This window comes from Fulmarus glacialis, unplaced genomic scaffold, assembly GCF_000690835.1.
Source record: "Fulmarus glacialis isolate BGI_N327 unplaced genomic scaffold, ASM69083v1 scaffold3525, whole genome shotgun sequence".
Taxonomy (NCBI): domain Eukaryota; kingdom Metazoa; phylum Chordata; class Aves; order Procellariiformes; family Procellariidae; genus Fulmarus; species Fulmarus glacialis.
In genome coordinates this window covers 5040-28462 of record NW_009210977.1, presented here as the reverse complement: position 1 = coordinate 28462, position 23423 = coordinate 5040, and the positions used below count along the sequence as shown (strand labels likewise).

Here is a 23423-nt window from a genome sequence, read left to right as displayed (position 1 = left end):
TTACGATAGAAATTTCTCAACAGCTTCAAGGAACTCTGTGGATGAGCTAAGCCCTTCCAAGTCCAGCAGATTGCCCTTTTTGTCATGAAAGTGGAATAATTCAGTCTCTTCCTCTTCCAGCTCCTCTCGAAATAGGTTGGTCTCTGAGGTAGGAATGATGATGATGCGAGGGACTGTATTGCTAATGATAGAGCCCAGGACTCCATTAACTTGACTTTCTTGAGTTGCCATCTGTGAAGTGTCTGGGTCTTCTCCTCTGCTGACACTGCTGCTATTCAAACCAACAGGCAGAGAAGCTGCTCTTAGGGAGCTGGTCACGAGTGTTGCCGGGGGACTGCATAGGACTGACCGCCCAAGCACCTTCTCCAAACAGCTGGAGGAGAGTGAAACCTAGAGCGGTGACATAAGCTTTAGTGTTGTCATACAGCATATGGCTATGGAAACCAGTATTTGAAACTCATTACCACTAGTCGATATTTGAGTCACCAGTCATATTTTCTAAACACTTGAATCATTGACTAGAAGGAGGGAAAATCTTGATGTGCTAACATCTACAGCTTGGAAGGCAGGATGTTAAATGAAGCAAAAGATGACATGCTCAAATATCAGCAGAGACCAAAAAGAAAAAAAAAGAAGAAAAGCTCATTCCTATATCTGACTTACTTTATGTTTTAAAAAAAGTTTCTCCATTTTTGACACATCGCAAGGTACTGGATAATTGTACTTCTCTCTCTCTCTCTCTCTCTCTCTCTCTCTCTCATGGAAGAGATCTCAGATAAGACTCAAGTGCACTGTATTCTTTATTTGCCTAAAGTTTCACCATCCTTGTGACAATCTCTATCATGGTGTCCCCAAATGGCTCCTGGTACTGCCTTGGGGCAGTTGGTGGCTTTGCATTCATACGTCAGACAGTACTTCCACTAACAAAGAAGGGAAAACAGTGACTGTGATTTTGCTTTGCTAACTGTTTCCCATCTGCCTATTTTGAGAGAACTCTAATTTCTAATTTGGCCCTGATGGCAACTTCCCTGTGACCTTTCCATAACTCTTCGTGCACAGTATGCAAAACCAGAGTAAACTAAGTAAGCTTTGAAAGTGTTAGTTAATATTTAAACACGTTGGCAACAGAAGGCATGAGTGATCGATTTTGGCTTGGTTTAGAAAATGACAGTTAAGGTTATAAAATCACTGTGCCAGATATAGAGAGAAGTTAGAAGTCCCTCCTTCCTGGGGAAAACCAACATTTAAAGTAACATGCCGTTTTTACTTCATTATTATGTGTATTCCCATGAAGCCTAATGGAATTCAGAGTACAACGAAGCTTTACTCAAATTGTTATAAAGCATCTTTCAGAGTTATAGTTCTATTTCTCTTAATATGATTGTAAAGTGTATTAATTAGCTACACTGAGTCTCCCCGTAGCTTGAGCTTCCCATAATAGTTTTGTAAAATTTTCCTCTATTGCAGATATTCCTGTTCCAGTCATAAACCCTATTAATTCAACTTTAGTCTTCTTAAAGCATTCAGGCATTTAATTCCCATGGATTTATAGGAGTTTGGTGCTGAAACATCTTTTAAAAATGTTAGATCAGCTTCTAGCATGATGACAGCCCAGCAGAGGCTGTAGTCTTGACCCCCTTTGTCTCCACCTAGTCCATGGCCTGTGATACTGCTTTTATACTGACAAACTAAACGGTTCCTTAAATCAAAAAGGGAAGGGTTTTTGGTTTTTTTTGTTGTTGTTGTTTTGGGGTTTGTTTTTTTAAGATTTAGGGGTCATCTCCTCAGTCTTAGCAAGTAGTTTGGCAGAATATGTTATTGCATAGCATAGGCCTAGTCTGATTTTACAGTCGGAAAACCAAACACATTTCTTTTTCACACAAATCTTGTTGGTTTTTTTTTTAAAAAAGAACAACCCCAGAATTTTTGGTCTCTCTCTCCCCCCTCCCTGTCTCTCTGTCAGTCTGGGTTTAAAATTAGGTACTGGTATATACTGCAGCGCAATGTAATGCGGCTCCACAAGCAGGAACCATTTACCAATCCCTACTGGTAACGATTTCTCCAGCCGCTGTACCTACCCAAGTGGAGGGAAGCACAATGTGCTAAAAAAAAGTGGTTTAAATCAACCTGACAGAGAAGAAAAGTCTGTTCTTCCAATCCAAGGATAACAATAGAATGAAAAAAACCTAAAGCCACTCCTCCCTGCTTCAAGTGCGCCAAGGGAGGTTTAGACTGGACATCAGGAAAAACTTCTTTACTGAAAGAGTGGTCAGGCCTTGGACCAGGCTGCCCAGGGAAGTGGTGGAGTCACCATCCCTGGAAGTATTTAAAAGACGTGTAGATGAGGCGCTTAGGGACATGGTTTAGTGGGCATGGTGGTGTTGGGTTAACGGTTGGACTTGATGATCTTAGAGGTCTTTTCCAACCTTAATGATTCTATGATTCTATGATTCTAAGTGCTGTTTTCACCACAGCCAAAGGACGGGTTTCTTTCGGATATGGCTTAGTGGGCAGGACACCACTTCCAAGTTTTTTTAATAGTTTTCACACCGGGTCATTCCCTTGACACAAAACCTGGATGCACAGAGCACACTTGGCAACTCTCCTTTGAAATCAAGTATGCAAACCTATCTTATCCTCATAACTCATGCCTGCATTTTAATGCTTCCAAAAAGGCCTCTTCACTGCCACGCCAGGTTTCCAGGTGTCAGTCTACATCAAGTCTGTTACCATCCTAACTAACTGCAAAAAGTCATGGGGCTGGATCGTACCTTTGTGGCAGCACAGAAAACAGTCCCGTGTGGCTTTATGCTCTGGAAAGCACCAAGCCCAGGACGCCGATTGGCTTTTTTACTTTCACTTGAGGGATGACTTTTCTTTTTTGACAACCCATCTGCAACTGTGCATTAAGGAGACCTGATCTCAGTCAGTGAAAAGAATTTAGAGGTACATAAATTTTTTAGATGTTGTTGAGGTGGCCTTCTTAAAGAAAGCGAAGGAAGTGTAAGATTCTTTTCCTAAAAATATTCATATTTTGTTAAATCAAAAAGTTAGGTGACCCTTCACCAAATTCACACTTTTATTTCCATAAGTGAGCATTTTTGGAAGTGCCATAACTGGAATTCAGTTATAGACAATCCAGTAATGCTATTCAAACCTTAAAATAAATATCTAAAAATGCAGTGGGGTTTCTTTAGGGTTGGTTGGGGTTTTTTTAAGGATAAATGGGTGGCCTTATAGTGAAACACTCTAATTGAGCTTGACAAATAAATATGTATTCTGATACATTTAGCTAACACACAAAGGAGCTTCACACCACACAGGAATCTTTGCTGAAAATATTGAGAAAAGCAAATGAGGCTTTACATTCAATGTAAATAAACTCCACACATCTCAGTGAACACCACTGAAAGCCTCAGCATGAAGGTACTCTGTTTAAAGGTTATTTATCAAAATAATCCAACAGATGTCTTTCAAAGACAAAGTATAGTGTCTGAGCCTTTTTGTGGGCTACACACTTACTAAATTGCAGAATACAGAAATATTTATTGTATTCCTGAACACTTTTATGCAACCACCTCAGATTTGTTTTCCTTCTACTTCCTTGTGAGACCAAAAGCTGGTGGTCCTCCAGCACCTGGAGACAATCTCTTGTCTTTGCCACTGGCCTACAACCTTGGACACACTGGGCTACTGACGGAGGGCAGCGGAGGTGGGTAGTAGATTTGAGCCCATGTTGCCTGCCCCCACATTTGAAGCAATTGTTTTTCCACCAATACTATTCACAACAGTTACAGAAAAAGACCAACATTTTCAGGACTTCATCTTAGGGAGACGCATGAAAGAAGACAGGGCAGACGCATGCAGGAACTGGGTCATCGGATGGCTGGAAATTTCCAGAACAGCTTCGCTTTAAACTACGCTGTGTCTAGACAATTAGCCTCGGAGCTGTAAGGGAGCACAGGGGACAGAAGCAGATGCTGTAGCTGCCCAAGGTGCAGGTGTTTGGTTACACACACTAGAGTAACCCCATGAAAGGGTGCCTCCATCAAGAAGTGGGTGCTACTCAGTCCAGCAACCCACAGGGGATTGTAAGTCCTTTCTTTTCTTGAAAATGCAGCACTGATATATGCTTGACATTGTGCCACCCATACAAATACTTGTTTTGAAACTGGTGATACAGTTCTGGCAGAAGCTGACTCACGGGTGACCTACTGCTCCCATCCTCAGCAGTTCCTCAGGGAAAGGGGTGCTCCTCAACCGCATGACACCCAACCTCAGCGGTTTGGGCAATGAGTGTGATGCATCCAGAGAAGATGCGCTGAGTACTCACCGTCTCCTCTTTCAGAGAGGGAAGGGTGGCAGCTGCCAGACTCTCCCACCCTTAGGGAGAGATGGGAGTTTCTTTCTTGTCTTCCCCCTCAACAAAAATAAAACATTTTAACATACACTGAAAAGAGGAAAAAGGGTGGCTTCTGTCATGACAAACTCTGTTTTGCAGCCCTGACTTTGTAAAAAAAGGAGGCTGCCACTATGTAGACATGAGGGTCAGGATGGGAGGAACCAGAGCTGGGATAGATAAACATGCAAAGAGGCAAAGAAGTCAACTTCTTACATTTGATGCTACTGACTGTGCTTTAATGTAGCTTTAGAGCTATGAGTTGATGCTGGCTTTCCAAAAATAGGCAACATATCATTGAAAAAAGTTAATAAGGCATTATTGACATTCTTATTAGTCACAGAAAAAGAAATAACAGCAAGGCTGAAGGGGACATCCGAATCAGTATAAATAAAGCCTACAGATTAAAGAGATCGGTATAAAGGCTGAGTTATTATTCCAGAGATGACATACTGTAGCAAGATTAACAGTAAAATGGAGAGTCCCCAGCAGAGACTTTTTTCCTTACCTTTTCTGCAGTTGCTGCATCGCAGCTGCAGGTCTTTGGGAGCAGGTCTCTCTTCTCCTGTCTCACACTTGTTGAGAAAGAATGACTTCGGCGAGGCTGCAGTTTCTTATGAGCTGGCTCTACAGGGTCAAGCTCTACATCGCTCCAGGTCTAATCACAAATAATGAAGGATTTCACACAGTTACATCCTTTCTCAAATTCTGAAAGTTCTCAAACTCTAGCAAAAACCATGCACGCTTACAGAAAACTGTTCTAACACAGGTCTCACACTCAAAACTCCCCTGGGCAGAAGCTTGATTTTTCATCTTATCACTTACCCTGGACTATTTTTCTGAAGCAAAAAAATCTTTGAAATAATGAAAAACTATTTAATCTCTTTTCACCGGGATGCTTTTCACCCTTTTTTATCTCATTGCTTATAGCTGCATAACACCTGAAGTCTAAAGATGGGAGCAAGTACAACCAATTTGTTTAATATGGCTTATGGCATTCTGTGAGGCCATCAGCTGGTACAAAACCATGGACATGCACAGGTCCAAAACCACATTTGTATACATCCCAGCTGGATAGCCAGAACACCCAGGGCTTCTCAAGCCCCATGAGCTAGCTTCTTCTCTGAACCGTTATCAGTGGATCGGAGGCAACGGGTGGGCTCTGCACTAATTTTCCAAGAGCATGCCAGTAATGGAGCACAATCGTGACATTGCAACCATGCCGTTCCATTTACAGGCTTGGGCAGAGGCCATCCATCATCCCTAACTTTGTGGTGACTTTTTGATTGAGTAGCAATGATGAGATCGTCAGCTTTTAGATATGGATAGATAGATGGATAGGGCTCCACACAAGTGCGAAGCTAGTGCATAATTCCACTGCATCACCTTGCTCATACATCTATGTATTGCCACCTGTTTATTTGTCCTCCCTTGTAGAATCAAGCTGTAAATACAGCTTTATGTGACTCACGAATATGAGTTGGCTCTCTACACTAACACAGAGGAAAGTGTTGGTGGCAACAGCTGCGACTTTTACAGTGTTGCTGGTGTCATTCCTGCCCATCAATACTTTATTGGAGCATTCCAAAATTTCACTTGGTGCTGCTGTCATGTGAGAGTCATTGAGCTTAGCTTTTATTTCAGCAGCTGCTGTTTCAGCTAAAATCTGTACAGCTGCACTGAGCTGTCAGTTGCCCCAAGAACAATTACCTTTGGCTGTGTCAACTCTGCACAACACGGTGCTGCGCATAGCTAACAGCAGGCGTTTTATTTGAGACTCCTAAGCCAAAGTTGTGCCAAAAGTTGAAGCCCTTATCTGCATTATCCTGTCTCTTTAAACAGCAACCCCAACCAAACACAGGCAATAACCTACTAACCCCACTGAACCAAAACCAAGTAGTGACCAACAGTGAAGAATAGAATGCTTCTTGGATCAGGATGGGTGATCCAGCAGAAATTAACTAATTTGACATCAAACAAAGGATTAATGGGGATAGAATTTAGGAATAAACTTTACGTCAAGGAAAATTTAAAAGTAAAAGGGGCAAAAAAGGTTGGAAATAAGTAAATGAGGATCCTCCCTGTTTTAAACTATGTCAACACATTTCCATGTCGCTACACGTGCTACCAGTGAATGAAGCACAAGTGTAAGCAGACAAGTAGTCCCCATGATTTCAAGGGGATACAGATATGTGTGGGTGCTCTGTTTGTTCAAGCTGTTAAGCAATCCCAAACAAAATATACTCTTTTTCTTATGATAGGATATTGGCACGTTGCATATACTAACCTCATATTGCAAGGATAATCTGGGTATTTTACAGTTTATGAAATCATCACAGTTGATACTCTCATGCATCATTGTGTAATCAGTGGTCTGTGAATGGAATTAAATCAGCAGGATAGATTATTTCATTTTCATTTACATTGCAACAGAAATATTTACGCATTTATTTATATCTTCAAGAGCAAAGACAAACGCTAAATTTCATAGCCCACACAAAGTGAGTCACTATTTTTTTCTATCTAATTAAGGTCTTTTGCCCTAATATAGCACAAATCAGATAAGCATGAAAGTGCTCCCCATGCCCTGAAGACTGTGAGAGCCTGGGCAAGCAAATTTGGGGATCCCTCGTGCTGTGCTGTGTGGTGTGGTACAGTAGTGTCACACTCCACAAGAGTCCCATCACACACTTCAAACTCACTTGGGCTCAAATCTGAAAAACAGTATGCTAAAAGAAGGCTTTGCCCAGGCTAAGAGAGGCCTTTCACTCTTCTATTTATTATTTTAATTTAAAAGAAATTTTATGGAAGACATATTTTATGAAACACTATAGAGAAAGCTTGTCACTTCTAGACCAGGTCTCTCCTGAGAGGTAACTTGTCCATTGCAATAGTAATTAAACACCTGCTAATTTTGAATGACAAAACACACCCCATTTAAGTGATTTCATGGTCTTTAATTATCATCGTTATTACTTGTCTGTAATACAGTAACCTGTAGGCTGTTTGGTGATAGCCGGGAATGCTGCTGGGGTACGTGATACACAGTCACAAAGTGGAAGAGGAACCTTGTCCCCAAAGAGTTCACAAGTTCACAAGCTGTACGGCTGAGGCTGCCCAGTAATGTGCAATTAGTCATTTTAACTGGAAGTCTACCTGATGCAGCTGAATGGTTAATGTGCAAGAGAGGCAGCAGCATGGACTTGCAAAGTAATGGGACAGATTTTGTTTCATTAGGGCTCAGGCAGTGAGCCTTCCCCTCAGGCACTAGAAGTGTTTTTTTTGTTCTGTTTGTTGATTTCACAGCCAGAAGGCCTGAATTTCTTGTCAGCACCCTGGGCACAGTGCTAGCATTGGCTGGGATTGCTTGGTTTCCCAGTGAGCAGTGCATTTTTTGCTCAGGTGTGTTTGCTTTACTCTCTGTCTGCCATGAAAGAGTTCAGAAACCTCCCTGGTGCCGTTACCTGAAAGGAACAACTTTTATTCTCAGGCAGAAAATTCAATACAAAATTATCTTGTTCGAGAATGGTGCACTGTTCGTGCTGGTTTTCCTGATGGTCCTAGGTTCATTTCCAAATCAAGGACCCCAGCCTTCCCAAAAATACTTGACATAGTTATGATTTCACTGAAAAGTAGCTCCACGGCTGGCTCTCAGCGACAGCACCCTGAAAGCAGCAGCCTGCGGGTTACGGCACGCAAATAACTGACCCCATCCTTGCTCAGACCACTGCCGCCTGGATCGAGGGGAGAGCCAAGAGTTTGTCACTCAACCCGTCATGGTGATTTGTACCTTCATGAAAGGTTACTGTCTGCAGCCCTCGCTCTGGGAGGTGTCTTGTGCCCAAGCTGGGTGCGGAGCAGCGCAGGTCCCCGGGAGGGGCAGCCCCAGCCCAGCCCCTGCTGCGGCTGCCATCCCTCCCGGGGGCTGCCTTCCCAGAACCTCGGCGGGCAAGGCCAGCTTCTTGTCACTTACAGAGGCAGGCGAGGTCATGCCGAGAGGGGCTGTGAAGAACCCCAAGGGATCTTTTTATTTCTAACTCCCTCAATCCTACTGCTATGAGACCTGGTTTCTCTTTAATTTGGCTTGGTTGGGAAGGAGAGAAAGGGTTCACTCCACCTTTTTCCCCCCTAACGCAACCCAGACCGACAGGTTACACATCCTGAGTTTCTAACCTGTGACTATTCCCTAGGAAAAGCCTCCATGCTATAGGCAACTGCTTCTTCATGCTACGCTTCAGCCAGACCACCAGCCTTACTGACACTTGGGGTGCTACAAAACACCCCACCTAGCTCCAGGTCCGCGAATCTTCCACTCCTCACGGTTAAAATCCAGGGAAACAAATAAAAAAGTTTCCTGTCTACAGAAGATGGGCTTCCTTTAAAACAATAAAACAGCTATTGCATAGGTTAGAAAACTTTGGATGGAGATGATTTTCCTGTCCTACAGCTCACCAGATACTGAATTGTGTAGCAAAGGGTTGGTAACGTGGGGAGTGACGGACAATGGCTCTTTTTCATTCACATTAAAGACTTAACCCAAACATCCATGGTCCCAGTAAGCATCTGAGTCATGCAGATATGCTGGCCTGGATGCTTTTTCTGATCAGAAATCATCATACATGAAACTCCCAGAAAGGCTTTGCAGAAATAATCTCATATGACCCAAAAGATTTAGCTATCCCCCTCTCTTTTCCATTCTCTAATTTTGAATACGTATTTATAGAGTCACTAATTTTGGGAGTTGGAGAAACATTATACTGACTTTCCTTCATGGAAACAATAAAAGACTTACAGCTTCTCCAGTGGAAACTGATGAAACACAGGTGCTCTTGGTCCTGCCAGCAAGAGACTGATGGCTGGAGAGGGAGGTCCTGAACGATGATTCATTTATGGAGCCTCTCAGGAGGTCGTTCTTTGATATTCGTATTAGGAACCTCAAGCAGGGAACAGCATTGTGGATCGTTTTTCTGAAGGAAAACGGGAAAAGAAAAAAACCACAAATGTCACATTGATGATGCAGCTTTGAAAATCATGTGGTGAAGGTACTGTCTCTTTCCATAACCTCAGCACGGCTTCTGTTTTGATTGAGGAGGCCTTAAAGACTACATGGAAACAGCAAGGTATATCTAGTGGAAACTACCCAACAGACTGAGAGGAAAATAGCAGGTGGCTTCTGGGCCTCAAATCAAAAGACACATGGAAGAGCTGCATGGATAAGTAGTAAGAATTTAAAATATCTTGAAGAGCATGATTGCTTCTGTTTTAATTAAAAGGTTAACCCAGAAAACTTTCAGGTTAGCTAGCGTGAAGGTCTTCTCTGTGCAAAGGCACAGGACTAGTGGAAAAAAGGAAGGGGAAGAGGGACAGAAGAATCAGATATTGTTTATTTGTATCGCAGCAACTCCTGTAAACTCCTATCAGGAATTAACACTCCATACAAGCACAGAGAAGGATGATCTAGACTCCAAAGAACTTAAAGCTTACATAATTCATTAAATAATAATATCAGTAATGGTTGTACGAGTCTATTCCTCCCGGCCCCAGCCCCAGCCCCAGCCCCACATGGAGCAGAAGAGCCCAAGAGCCTCCCCTGCACAACGCCAGCTGGCCTTGCTCCTCGCTGCCGCCGAGGACTGGCAGAGCGATGCATGTGGTATAACACCTCCCCAGTGCCACCCCGTCCATTATCTCAGCCCAACAGATGAAGCTAATACTGGCACAAAACTAAATGAATAAGTCAAGAAACGAGGCAGCAACAAGGCGTATGGAAAAGAACAGATACGCAGGACTTACAGTTCAGTGGAGGATGTTAGTATATTGACTTTACACTGAGATGCAAATCAAGTGGAGGTATATTGTAAAATCTTTGCTTCTGTAGTTACCAGGTTTTGGTTAATAACTAGTACATTTTAAATCATCATTTCTATTCGCAGAAAAGATCACACTTGTTAAAGTCTCAGAGACCTGGTTCTGGGATCACAAGATGAGATCACTAGTTTGTCAATCCAAACAAACAAACAAAAAACAAATAAAAAAAAGACACCCACCACATCCAAACCCCAATATTTGGCATCATCACCACTCTCAGTATACCAGACTTCTGCATGTCTTTCCTCTCTAACTTCAAAGGCAACTGAACAAGCAGCTCTCTGCCTACAGTGGAGATGAGGACTGAAGAACTCTTTCTGCCTGCACCATCAGTCCTGATTCTGCTGAGATGCCTGCCAGTGAGCTGGCAGAGCCCCACGGAGCTGCAGGAGGCTGCCCACATGGTGCTGGGTAAGAAAAAAGAGCTAATGTTGTGCAGAAAATAAAAAGTTTTGAGAATCAGCAAGGGTTTACAGGACACAAGAAAATGCCAAGACCCCAATGCCAAGTTAATTTTCATGTTGAAGACCCCAGGCTCGTGCTGAAAAAGCAGCTGCCAACCTTTTTCCCCAGCTGAGAAGCTGAACCACTTCCCTCAGACATAGACGTAGCTTTTGATGTCTGTCACAGCCTACCTGGGGCTGTAAACTATTCAATAACTTCAAGTTAGTGTAAAACTTCCAATCTGTTTATTAAGTGGGATTTCATGCAGAGACCTCCTCACGCTGGAGGTTCAGGAAATGTATGTCTGATGGTGAAATTCAAGAACATAAGAACATTTTTGATGTCTTGAGGGACCAGAGTTTCAATTTTACTAATATTTGGGAGGACTGTCGAGGGACATTACATAGGCTGAGATAAAAGTATGGATTTTGAAGGGAGTTTTAATACTGTACATGTGAAATACAAAGTAGGTATAAACCTGAGGTGCTTATTTGATGATATTTTTATAATCCTCTAAAATAAGAGAGTTACCCAAAGTCAAATATGTAGCAATTGCAAACAGCTTCTTGAGAAAATATTGCAAATCAAAATAATTTGCAATTATTCAGTTATTTATGTTGGAGCAGTTTTGAACAAACCATTTTTGTAAAATTGTGCTTCACTTGGGAGCAACTTGGAAACATGGAGATGTAGAATTTCCCCATTTGTTATGAATGAATGATTATAAAACCTAAAAATTCCAAAATCTAAGTTTCTGCAATAACTCTAACAACAGCCAAGCAATGCTGTCTACAGGATGCTCATGTACAGGTTGTTAAAGGAGTGAAAACTTTATTCCCCCACAAAACAGCATTTAATGAATGAAAACTTTGTATAAATTTCCTTATTTACATTTGTTACTTCCAGGGATACCTATCAGGGAGAGAAGCGTTTTTCTCCTTCATACTGGTGGGGAGTCATGGGCAGGGAGATATATAACAATTTACTTCTCAGACCAGTTCTTGAAAGCCAAATGCTAGTACAAAGGTCACTATTACATTTTCAGTTACATTCATCGTAATGAACTTTTTTCATTGCTTAAGGTAAGGAAACCCCACAAAAAGTCTCGTTTGATTTGTTGGGGCGTTAAGATGCAGGAACAGCAATCCTCTGTGCAAAAAACCAACTTGTTTTGATAGCATTACATCATTGGTTTGAGCCGCATCCGAACTCTTTAGATCCTGATTTCTAGGTGCCTCTTTCTAGAAAGGTTTGGAAAAGAACTTAGATTTAACCCAGTTCAGTAGTTCCAATACAAAATGGCAATTCTTCCCCCCCCAAATCCTTAAGGCTTGGGCCTCAACAGATTGGCCCATTTATCCATCATTGGATAAATTACTTTCAAGGCATAATGTAAATTATTAGAAGATATGGAAATTATCCAGGAACACTGATCTTTAATAAATAATATTCATTATTCACTCTTCGAGCAAAATTGGTCCTGCCAACATATTTTCACCAGCTGACTTGTTGGCGTACTGTAGCTGCTTTTTCAGTTTTAAAACTGCATGCTTGATTCATCACAAGGCACCCAACATTATTTCTTTTCCTGACTGGATGACTACCAAGTCCATAAAATGTCTTCAGAACAACTGCATAAACACTTCTCTTGTTGATATCTCTACAAATACAAATTAAGAAGCAGGAACAAAACCCCCACATTTTAAGAGAGTCTCTGAAATCCTGTTGTGGACTCAAGCCTTTTTCTTAATACAGTCTTACTGCCATTGGAAAAGCCAATGCTGGTAGGAAAAATGCTAATTGAAGCCGTTCACTACATAGTATCTACTTTGAAAACACTCTCTTGACCTTGCAAAAATAATATAAGGAATCATGGACACAATAGCTTTGGGTCAGAAAAAAAATACCAGGTTCATAATGTGTCAGCCAGCCATGCAAATCTTCTCATTGAACTTCTGCAAGCCATCGGAGAGTAGTCATTCTCTTGTTATGAACTAAAATCCTCTACCACCTTCAAAAACTAAGATGGACCCAGTTTTTTTGAGGATGCAAAACAGTGTTAGTTACAATCGCAGACATTTTCAAACAAAATATATCTTTTCACCATTGCTGGGTATATTTCCACCAGCCTTCTGAGAAGCTTTAACTGTTCTTACAACCACACCTTCACTCATCAGACATTCAAAAGAATGAACTCTCTTTCCAGCTCCCAAATCCTAGTTTTCAGGCAATATAACCTAGCAGCTTTTCCTCATGGGTGACACAAACCTCATGCCAGCAACTAATTCTGCCATCTAGTGGCATTTATACATTTATCACATTTATCACCACGGCATCCCCATGTTTCGTCCGAACTTTTGACACAGCATCCCTTTGTGGTAGATACGCTGTGAAAGACTTGCAGAAAAATCTAGAGATATGCTGAATAACAGTTCTGTTACAAGAATTTCTCCTTTTATATAATAAAGTATTTTTCACTGCTAATGTTTCAAACCCACAGTACGTACAGCTACGGGAGGAAATTGCAAGCTCTGAGCTCTATCTTCTATGTGAGGTATAGCTGCTTCTGTGTACACTGCTGTGAGTCATAAAGGTGAAAAAAAAATTTAGGAGCTCATCTGATCCTGGAAATAAGGCTAAGAACACAATGGAGTTGTATTCCTTTCCTTACATTAAACAAACAAACAAACAAATCCCCAAAACAAACCCCCCAAAAACTACTTTTCCTGGACTTTTGGAAACCAAGTATTGTAGAAGTTTTAACAGAAGTGACTGACTTTGCCAGTACTTGAACACGTTTCTCAGCTGAAGCTGGGAAGACATTTCTAAATAAAATGATGGTTTCAAAAAAGAAGTTTTAGCTTGCATAGTGTCTGGGAAGTGCAGGGTAACTTTGTCCTTGTTTGAAACCATTCAGCAGAACACCATGCCAGCTTATTCTCTTGCTAAAGTACTTTGTATCTCCTTTTAGGACCACGCGACTGAAGATACAATCATTTTTGATGTGTCCATACTATGTAAGCCTCCAGGTCCGAGCTAGCTCAAAGTGCAGGTGACCTTTCTGAAATGCAAGATAGTTCCTTCTCATGCTTTCCCTAATAGTTGGGGAAGGCTGAGCTGGTCTCTGGAGACCAACTGGGATGCTCTAAAGAAGTTATTAAAGGAGATTATAATGGAACTTCTTCTGCGAAGGGAAAGGTTTCCGATTCTTCAGAGAAGTGTCTTTTATGGTATATTAAATTATCATTCTATTCACCTAATCTTGTAGGTTTCCCATCAGAGTGACAGTATAGAAATCTTTTTTTAGAACGCATTGTTACCTTTTTAATCATCTACTCTGTGGGAACAAGTTATCTTTGTACTCTCTATCCCTTACCTTACTGCAGTCAGAGGGCCCAGATAAAAAGCAGAATTCATACCTTTCAGCTCAGAAACTCATTCACTGCTGTGAGGGAATTGAGAAGGAAATAAAAAGGCAAGAAAAATTGGCTAACCATGCAGCTTATCGAGACTGGATAGTGTGTGAGTATCTGTTAGTGAAATTGTGCTGGTTGGCACAGTTTTCTGTTTCGAAGTGTACAGTAATTGATACCTGTAATAATAAGTAGAATGAAAATGTAGAATAATTTGCTTATGAAGGCATGGGTTCAGAAATATTTCACATCTGCAAAAAAAACATTGAAGTGTTTGCACAGAACATCACTTGCACAGAACATATCACTTTGCACAGAACATCTATAAAATGCTGTTTCCTTCTCACAGAGCTTCTCCCAAAGACCAGCAACGTGTTTACATTAGTACTGATGTTGGTGTAAAGACAATAACCTAAGTGATTCAGAAAACCAAACCTCAAACATATGTATATATAGCTTCTTAAATTGGTGATGATGTGATTTTTGAGCCTCACTGGTTGAGACCTATTATCCGGAGACTGCTCTTTGACGGCAAAAGATGACCCTGAGCATCACCTCCTCCTCCCGTCAGTCAGGGTGTTGTGCAGCTCCACAGGACAGAGCAGGGTTGTGAGGGGGAAGTAAGGTGAAGGGAGGGACTGTTCCCCTCTGTTGGCCACCCCTGAGGCCACGTCTGGAGCTCCACGTGCAGTTTGGGCTGCCTTGTACCAGATGGACGCGGTGCAGGGTCTGACCACCTGGATCCCATCATGGGGTGGTCAGGGCGGGAGCGCGCATCGCGTGGGGCGAGGCTGAGGGAATGGGGGTAGTTCGTTCATTGTAAAAAACGCATTTGCATGTACAGTTATACACATACCTATATGTTTACTGTACCTGTATCTCGGGTGAATTATTGCATATATGATGGGGTTGTAGACTGCAGAAGCTTTGGCAATAACTGCTGGCACAGATTTGGAATATGGTGTTAGGGTGTTGCCTCGACTAAAACAAAGCAAAAACATTACACACACAGCGATGCCATGGATTAATACTAAATTACTAAAACACATTACTCTCTTTGACTGTTTTTGTGCTGTCATCTCTTGATAATAAATACCCCTGAAACATTAATTCATTCAAATGCATTCTTTGCTCAGATGAAAGGCTTGCATTTGACAATGTGTACTTGGTTTCATTCATTTGGAGAAGATGAAAGACATGCAAGTAATTAGTTATCTATTTGAGGATGACCAGGAACACAAAGAATCACCTCACCTGTTTCTGCACTAAGCAAAAAAAAACCTCAAAAACCAAACAACCCCATTGTGACCATCTGGGAAAAGGGAATGGTGATAAAAAAGAAACCAGAATCAAACCTAAAAATCTTTCAGCAGCAACATCCGTGCTGCACAGTAATGGGTGTCAATGACTCAGTTGCAAACACTGCAGAAGGAAGAGAGGACTAGAAGTGGTTTGAAACCAATATTTTCCTCTTGACTTTAAGCTCCCACAGTCAGTCACATGTGATCAGTGTCGGAGCAGGATAATCACAATCAATATCATAGAATCACAGAATAATTGGGGTGAGAAGGGACCTTTAAAGATCACCTAGTCCAACTCCCTGCCATGGGCAGGGACATCTTTCACTAGATGAGGTTTCTCAAAGCCCTGTCCAACCTGACCTTGAAATCAAGAACATGCACTGACAAGACAACAGATCCCTTTGGAGCAGAGAGCAGTTGGAGGAAGATGGGAGCTCAGGGGTGAAGATCTGAGAATTTAACCTCTTTTCTGCCCTCTGTCCGAGGCAGCAATGTATGGTGGGAACCTCTTGAGAGAACAAGTATTAGGAGAGAAAAGAGGTAACTCCTCCAATTCATTCAAAGAAAGTACCATGGAGGAGAGGAAACAATGTGTACCAAAAATGTAGATAAAAAGTCATAATAGTTTTAAAATACATAGACAACCCCTTTCCTGGCTTTATCCACAGGACATAGTGAAGAAAGCAATATCAGCTCTAACGTAATAACTATTTAAAACCCCTTCCAAAGGGAGATTTGTTTCTTGTGGGTGACAGTACTAATCATACTAATCCATGCTCTCTGGATTACATTTCCACTTACCCTGCCCAGGCAATCAAGGTGACACAAGCGTATGGAGACCAGGACAAGACAAACACAATGATGACCACAAAAGCAATTTTTGCCAGTTTCCATTCATTCTTCATGGACTGAGAGAGGTAGGATTTCCGGCTGCAGGACCCTAGCTTTTGAACATCTCTGTGAGGGGGGGGAAAAAATACGTCAGGAAGGTGAAAAAGCGAGGTGCAACATCTCTAATGCGTTCTCAGCAATATGCAAAATGAAGCAGATTTCATCTTTCCCTGCTCTAACTATTCTTTTGTCCTCTGATATTTAAAAATCTAGGAAGAAATTAGTGTAGTAAAATGGTCCCAGGCGTCTTGTCTGAGCTTCGACTGCCTGTGGGACTGAGCCAGAAGAACCCCTGGGACTACAGGATGGGATTGCCATCTCTGCATCCTGACACAAGGAAGGTTTCAGGTTGGGAGGGTGAAGTAATTGGTATCCCTTGCCCTTCATTGCTCTCAGAGGTGGAGCAAGCAAAGGCACAGCTGGATGCAAAATCAAATCTGATGGCTTTTCCTTTTCAAGAGAGAACAGCTTGCAGAAATTCCAAGGTATTCACAAGGTAACATGTTCTGGAATACCCTGACTACTCTGAGGAACCTGACCCCAAATGCTTACGGGGACGTTTTTACTTCCCTGCAGATTTATTCACTGGAGAAGAGTATTTCAGGGGGGAGTACGACAGGCAGTCCTAATATTTTTGCCAAAAAATGTCCCATGAATTTATCTTCTCACATCAGACAAACACCTCACACTTTATTAAAAAAATGATTTTATATGGCTTAGCATTTTATATAGTTTAGCATAGAAATGACAATTTTTACATATCAGTGTTGTTAAATGAAGATGTATTTCAGGCTGAAGACAGTAATTACCAGCCAGCAGGGTAACAAACTGTTTTCTGGTGCACTACGAACATGCCCATAAAGTGAGTTTACTGTATTAGTGAGCAAAAGGCATAGAAAAATCTTGGGGCCACTGTGCTTCATGGATGTACAGGACACCATTGTTTTAAGGATGCGTTCTTTGCTCCTTTGCTTGGTATCAAATATGCATACACAAAGCATAGTAAAAACCAAGACCAAGGCCAAAAATAGAGCTCAGTAAGAACTTCAATTTAGGCATACAGCTAAACATGCTTGTAAAAACAGAATTTACCCTTGTGAAGCCAAATGACTTCAACAAGTGCCAGCAGATAGGCATGGAGAAAAGCCATCAGAGCTGATGACACTGCGAGCAGCGGGAAGGACTCACAACTTCAGCTGGTGTTGGATCAGACCAAAGATAAGTCATGTGCTCATTAGGAGAAAAATAACTGACAGAATGAAGTTACTTTACAGATCTAACATCCTGCTGATTTTTTATTTCAAATATAGACCAAGAATTTGGAAAAAAAAGAAGTGTCTTAACAAGCGTAGCCAGATTTTGTGCGTGCAGTTGTGATGCTTGAGAGAACCACAAGGTTTTCTGGGATGCCTGCTTTAAATAAAACTGTCAAAGAATATGAGGACTGTTATGTCTACAGAGCAGCTCAAAGGCAGATGATGCCCCATTGCTACATGCTATTTATCATCCCTTGGGGCTGAAAACTGTGCTGGAATGCACAGGGACTATGTTCCTTGTAATGCAAATCTGAAATACAAATAATCCAAACTATCAAATTATCTGATATACTATTAATTACCACACTCTGGGCTAAGATTAGAATCACCAGAGACTTCTTTCCCGACTCCAAAATACATACATCCATTCCAGTTTTTACATTGGCAAAAATATTTCTCCAGTGACAGCTGTTAATGATCTGCCACTTTATTTCCAATTTCAATTCAGATTAATTTTTGATTCAGATTTTTTTGCAGCTAAAGAAATTGAGAAAATCTTCTAATACAAGAAAAGGGACATTTACTTATTTCAGCTACATTGCTTACCTGCCAGTACGTCTTATGGCCAGGAACATAAATAAATAGCAATGGAATATTATTATCAGGGGAATAAAAAACACGCAGCAACATAAAATCATGGTGTAACTTCTGTTTGCAGGGGAGTAGGTTACATAGTCCCATGTACAGGATATCATCAAGCCCTCAGGCACATAGGAACCTATGAAATACATGGAATACGTTATTTACACATACACCCAAAGCTTGTGTAGTTGCTGATCCAAGAACTGAGCAATTAAAATAAACCCCGTACTGTATACGTAGTCTTCAAGAGCTATGCATGCCGTACTGTATGTGGAGAGGAGGTCCTGACTGCCAGACTCGGAGATACACCTAATACTCCATCTGCAGTTTGTCCTGCTTGAATCTGTTCTGCCTGGGGGTAGGGGGGAGGAGGGTATCTCCACTGCAATAGGCTCAGATACACGGTACGACAGCAAACCATCAGGTGGTAGCTAGGCATCCACCAGAGAACCTACCAAAAATCTCATTTTTTCATACCCCGAGCAAGGCTAAAACAGACCACATAGGGAGCGCTAGAAGAGATAGAGAGCAGACAACATACTCCACCCGATGAGCGGAGCCACGCTCCATCCCAGCGAGTACAGCCACACGACAGCGATGATCTGCATGGTGCGTTTCTTTGAAGTCCACTGTATGGATCGCAGGGGCTTAGTGATCACAAGGTAGCGGTCAAGAGAAATAGCTAATAAAGTCATCATTGAGGTTATTCCGAAGAGTGCCCCACAGAAAGCGTACAAGTCACAGCCTGAAGCAGAAAATGGCAATGATGTCAGGGATTTTCTTAAAACAGATGCATGTTTTCTCTCAGAGCCTGACACGATAAACCTCCCATTTTTTCCTGGCTCAGGACTTCCCTCCCATTAGAAGAATTTTCTTAGCCTCACAGTTTCATAATTATCAAGTTTATTAGAAAAACCACAAATATTAATAAAATACAAACGTATGTATTTAACAAGTTCTACTCTCCACTGTGGGCTGCAACTGGGAACCTTTTGTCAATGGAAAACTGCCTCAAAGAAAATCCAATCTAATTAAATTTACATTTTCCTGGACTGTTGCCCAATATATTGATCTTAACAGGCTGCAGCAGACATCTGTCTGCTAATGACAGATGGATGTTTCAAAAAATGACTTTGGTTTATGTGGCTTAAAAATGTAGAAGTTGTTTCAATTTGATGGCTAAAAGACCAGCTGTAAAACATAGCTCCAGCTCCTATATTTAATAGCAGCACTTTTTAAAAAAACTGACAGTTTTTACATGAAACAGGTTTTTTTCGCCTCTTTGCATTCAGGCATTGCGCTAGCAGATGAAAACTTGTAGAGTTACACTGTCCCTAATTTGATTCAGAACCCTGTGTCAAATGATCATTCATTTTTTGAGATCTTGCATCACCCCACGTGGTTATAGACAACAGCCCACCGGGAATGGGAGGCAATCAAAATACCAGATTCAACCTTAAAGCAGACTTCTTCCAAAATCTCTGTAAGTAACCTGCAATTAAGGACCAAATCCCACTCAACCCAAATCAATTGCTTCATTTGTGGCAGCATGATAATCTACACTGATTTTATCTAAGGAGATGAGCAAGACTAAAAACATCCTCAAACTGAAGAGGAGCCCTTTCTGTGCTGCTAAATAATACATGGTCTCTGGGCTTGCTCCACCAATACCTGACCACCACTTGGTGCAAATTTTCACCCAATGACGTGATGAGCAGTACCAAGCAGAGCATCGAGCCTTCTGAGGAACTTGCTATACTCACATTTCAGCTATAATTTGAGCATGCGTCACCTTTTCTTTCTTGCAATTGGAAAGAAAGGAGCTTACATTTGCAGAGAGTCCTCAACTGACTATCATTATTTAATTGTCTTAAATAAATGTGAGATTCCTAGATATCCATTCCTAATGGATATCAACGTACATTTCTAAATAAAAATATTAACTCCTTCTTAAACTAATACAGAAAAAAAATATTTACTTCTTCACAAAACTTTTATACCCGACTTCAACCATAGCATCTGCCCTTACAAGCTAAAGGGTAAAATGATTACATGTTGATGTTGACTCCTTTCTTTCCAAAATAAGTAAGATGAAAGAATCAAACGTATAACACAAAACACGTGCCATCACACTGACTGATGATGTCAAGAACCTGCGTTGTCGCTCAAGAGTCTTGTGCTGCTGTCTCCACAGCACAAGCTAGGATTGTTATGGCTAAAATAGGCTGCAGACAGTGTAGAGCTGGTGAGGTATGAATTAGTGTTGAAAAGTACCTATATCTCCAAGTATCCACTCTCTGTGCAAGCTGTTGACAAAGCACATGGGTGCCTGAGAAGCCGACATCAGGAAGTCGCTTATAGCCAAATTCATTATAAAGTAGTTTTGGGGTGTCCTCAGCTTCTTGTTGCTTAAAAACATGAGAAATACGCGATTTTAAATAGACAAAGTGAACAGTTAAATTTATAACTTTGCTTACTAGCATAAACAAATATATCCAGATCGGAGTCGGTGGTTACTTACAGTCAATCAGTTGCTAATCATCAGTCAATTACTGCAACTACATTTCAAAATGATGACTGAAAATAGCAAGAGGGGTAAAATGGAATGTTTCCTCTTCAAACTGAGGAGAATTCCAGCTGTCTTGAAAAATATGGATTTGTTCAGGAGAAGAACAGTTCCCTATAAGAGCAGTAACACTGAGCGTGTCCTGCACTGCACAAGACCAGGATCTGAAGCAGGTTACAGAGCCAAAGGACCTGCTTTTTTAAAAGCTGCTGACCTGAAAAGTCGCCAGATTACCACTAACTCAATGACCCTTTGCAAAGTGCTATGGCACAAGCAGAGCATGCACAGAGATTTGAAAAAAATACTTCTGTTCACACACATCTCATAAGAGATAACAAAAACACTCAGCTGCAGATGAACAGGCAACATTAAACACTGCAACAAGGAGCTTGAAAGCAGCCAGTCTGCGAGCAAAGTTTATCCAAAGAAAACAAACATCACTTCCAGGTTTTTTCCCCACATCTCACCACCTCACGTATCATAGAATCGTTATTCATAGAATCATTAAGGTTGGAAAAGACCTCTGAGATCATCGAGTCCAACCGTAGTCTCACTTCTTAGGGATATCTGGAGTCACAACCTCCTAGGAAAGTTTCAGCTGGTATTCAAGATTACCCTTGGCTCTGGCTAAGAGGAATAAAGCTACTGGTAACGTGATAAAGAACCTCTCACTTTTACTTGGGGTTATTTGGTTGAATATGCCCTTGTTGCTCTGATCAAATATTATGCCCCACTATGAAAGTTAAATTAATTTGTGAGTTCAGCTCACCCAAATCTACCTTAAAACTGGCACTTTTGAGGGATATCCTGAGAAGGTGTAGCTCTGAACTAGGAGTCCCTCAGCGTGAACCACTGTATTGGTTGCATGGCGAAGTAAAGAGCTTTGATACCTAGAGTTTGAATTTGGGACTTTTCACAGTGTCAGGTACACACAAGAAGAAGTGACTTGGCACACTCTGAGAGACATAGGGAGGAAGCAGGATTTTATAAATAGCTTTGTTCTTGGAACCTGCATGCAGTAATTCTCAATAGTTTGAAATAATTGTTTCTTCTCCCCCAAATGCCTCCTTCAGTGTAGAAAGTTGAACAACTGAGACTTCTCCGATGTGCTTTAAAATATCAGTATTTGCAGCTAACATGAATTTCTTTCCTCATGCTGATAAAAAAATACCGAAAAAGAAATTGAGAAAGCCATCTCAATGCTTCTGCAATTCTAACAAAATTTTGGGTCTCATAACTGCCTGCAACAACTGAGCGAGAGGGGGTGCAGAGTTCACACCTTCACAGGTGCTTGTCTGCCTATGGAGATTTTCCTACTTTGACAATGTAATGCTTTTATTATACCAGCTAAACCAAACAAATTTCAAGAAGGATGGAGAGCTTGTGCTGTATTTCAAAAATCATGAAGGTATCTACAATTGCAGGGAATTCAATTTCTCCTCTACCTCGTATTAAAAGCCAGTTATTCAAAATAACTAAACTAATTTATTTGTCTTAAACATTTAAGAATAGGTAACCAACACTTGGTTCATAACCCCACCGGTGTTTCTAGCATTGTAAGCGCCTTCTGCATCAACATGCTTGATGACAGCAAGCAGTGAGCGAGGAAGGTTTTGAAATCCAGCATCACAGTGTGGGACAGAAGGTGGCTATTTATTTTTTCCGTGAGATTTTTTCACACTCTGGCTGCGGTAGCTTTGGCTGTCTATTACACTGCCAGGAGCCAAGAGAACACACAATCTGACAGAAATCCTATGATCTGCCTGAAGCAGGGAATACACTGATGGCATGAGCTCATCTCACGTAGCGCATTGCTTTCTTGGTCCTTCCAGGACATCTGTTTTTAGAGCGTCAGTTTTTGTCAAGTATTTCTGCAAATTCTACAGGGTGAGTGAAGAAGCCTGCTCTTTTCTACCATTAAAAGCCTTAAACTCTTCTTTAAACTTTTCAGGAGAATTGTTAATAGAACACAGTATTTGTTTTTTAATTTTCTTTAGTTCCTTAAAACGTGAAGAATTTACACTGAGGTTATCAGTGATGTGGAGGGTGGTGGGGGTGTGTTGCCTCCCCCATTTGGTGCCATCAGCCTTTGCTTGGAGATTTAATCCAAGAGGAAGCCAATGCAGAACATCTGCACGCAGGCACATGTGAACCTCAAGGCCAGTGAGATTAACCGTAAAAGGAATTTTTGTACCTGTAAAACGCGTAGAGCACTAGGAAGTTTCCGATGATGCCAATGGAGCCAATAATGAGCACACACGTTCCTACAATGTAAAGAACATGGTCGGGGATCTCTGTCTTGGTCACACCGTGTGGCTGGGTTCCCATGTTCAAACCCTGAATGGGAAACAGAGGAAAAGGAGAGCTTAGCACATTCAAGATGCTTATCACAGGGGGCACGTGCTCAGCCTGTTGAAGGAAGGCAGAGCACTCGCTTCCACAGTTCGTGCAAATCAAATACACACCTCTGCACTCTTTTCTCATCCCCTGAAATCAAGTTTCCCCCAAGTAGCCTTCATTTCTTTAACAGTACGTATTTATATTAAAAAAACAACAACAGGGAAAAAAGACTGGAAAAAAATATTAAGGAAGTTGCGATGATGATATGAAAAAGGCAAAGACATGCTAGCATAAAACTTGCTC

At 41.4% G+C, this 23423-nt stretch overlaps 1 protein-coding gene across 1 annotated transcript; it reads right to left on the bottom strand.

The window, feature by feature from the left end:
• LOC104070656 (melanopsin-like) lies at positions 1-23112 on the bottom strand. The gene is made up of 9 exons (XM_009577329.1): positions 22975-23112; positions 20489-20622; positions 18756-18959; positions 18179-18350; positions 16227-16382; positions 14998-15105; positions 9192-9366; positions 4908-5057; positions 1-390 (listed from the first exon to the last, which is right to left on the bottom strand). Exons 1-9 carry the CDS (start codon positions 23106-23108, stop codon positions 1-3), a joined length of 1623 nt encoding a protein of 540 aa, XP_009575624.1. The 5' UTR covers positions 23109-23112.
• Between the last annotated feature and the right edge of the window lie 311 nt (positions 23113-23423).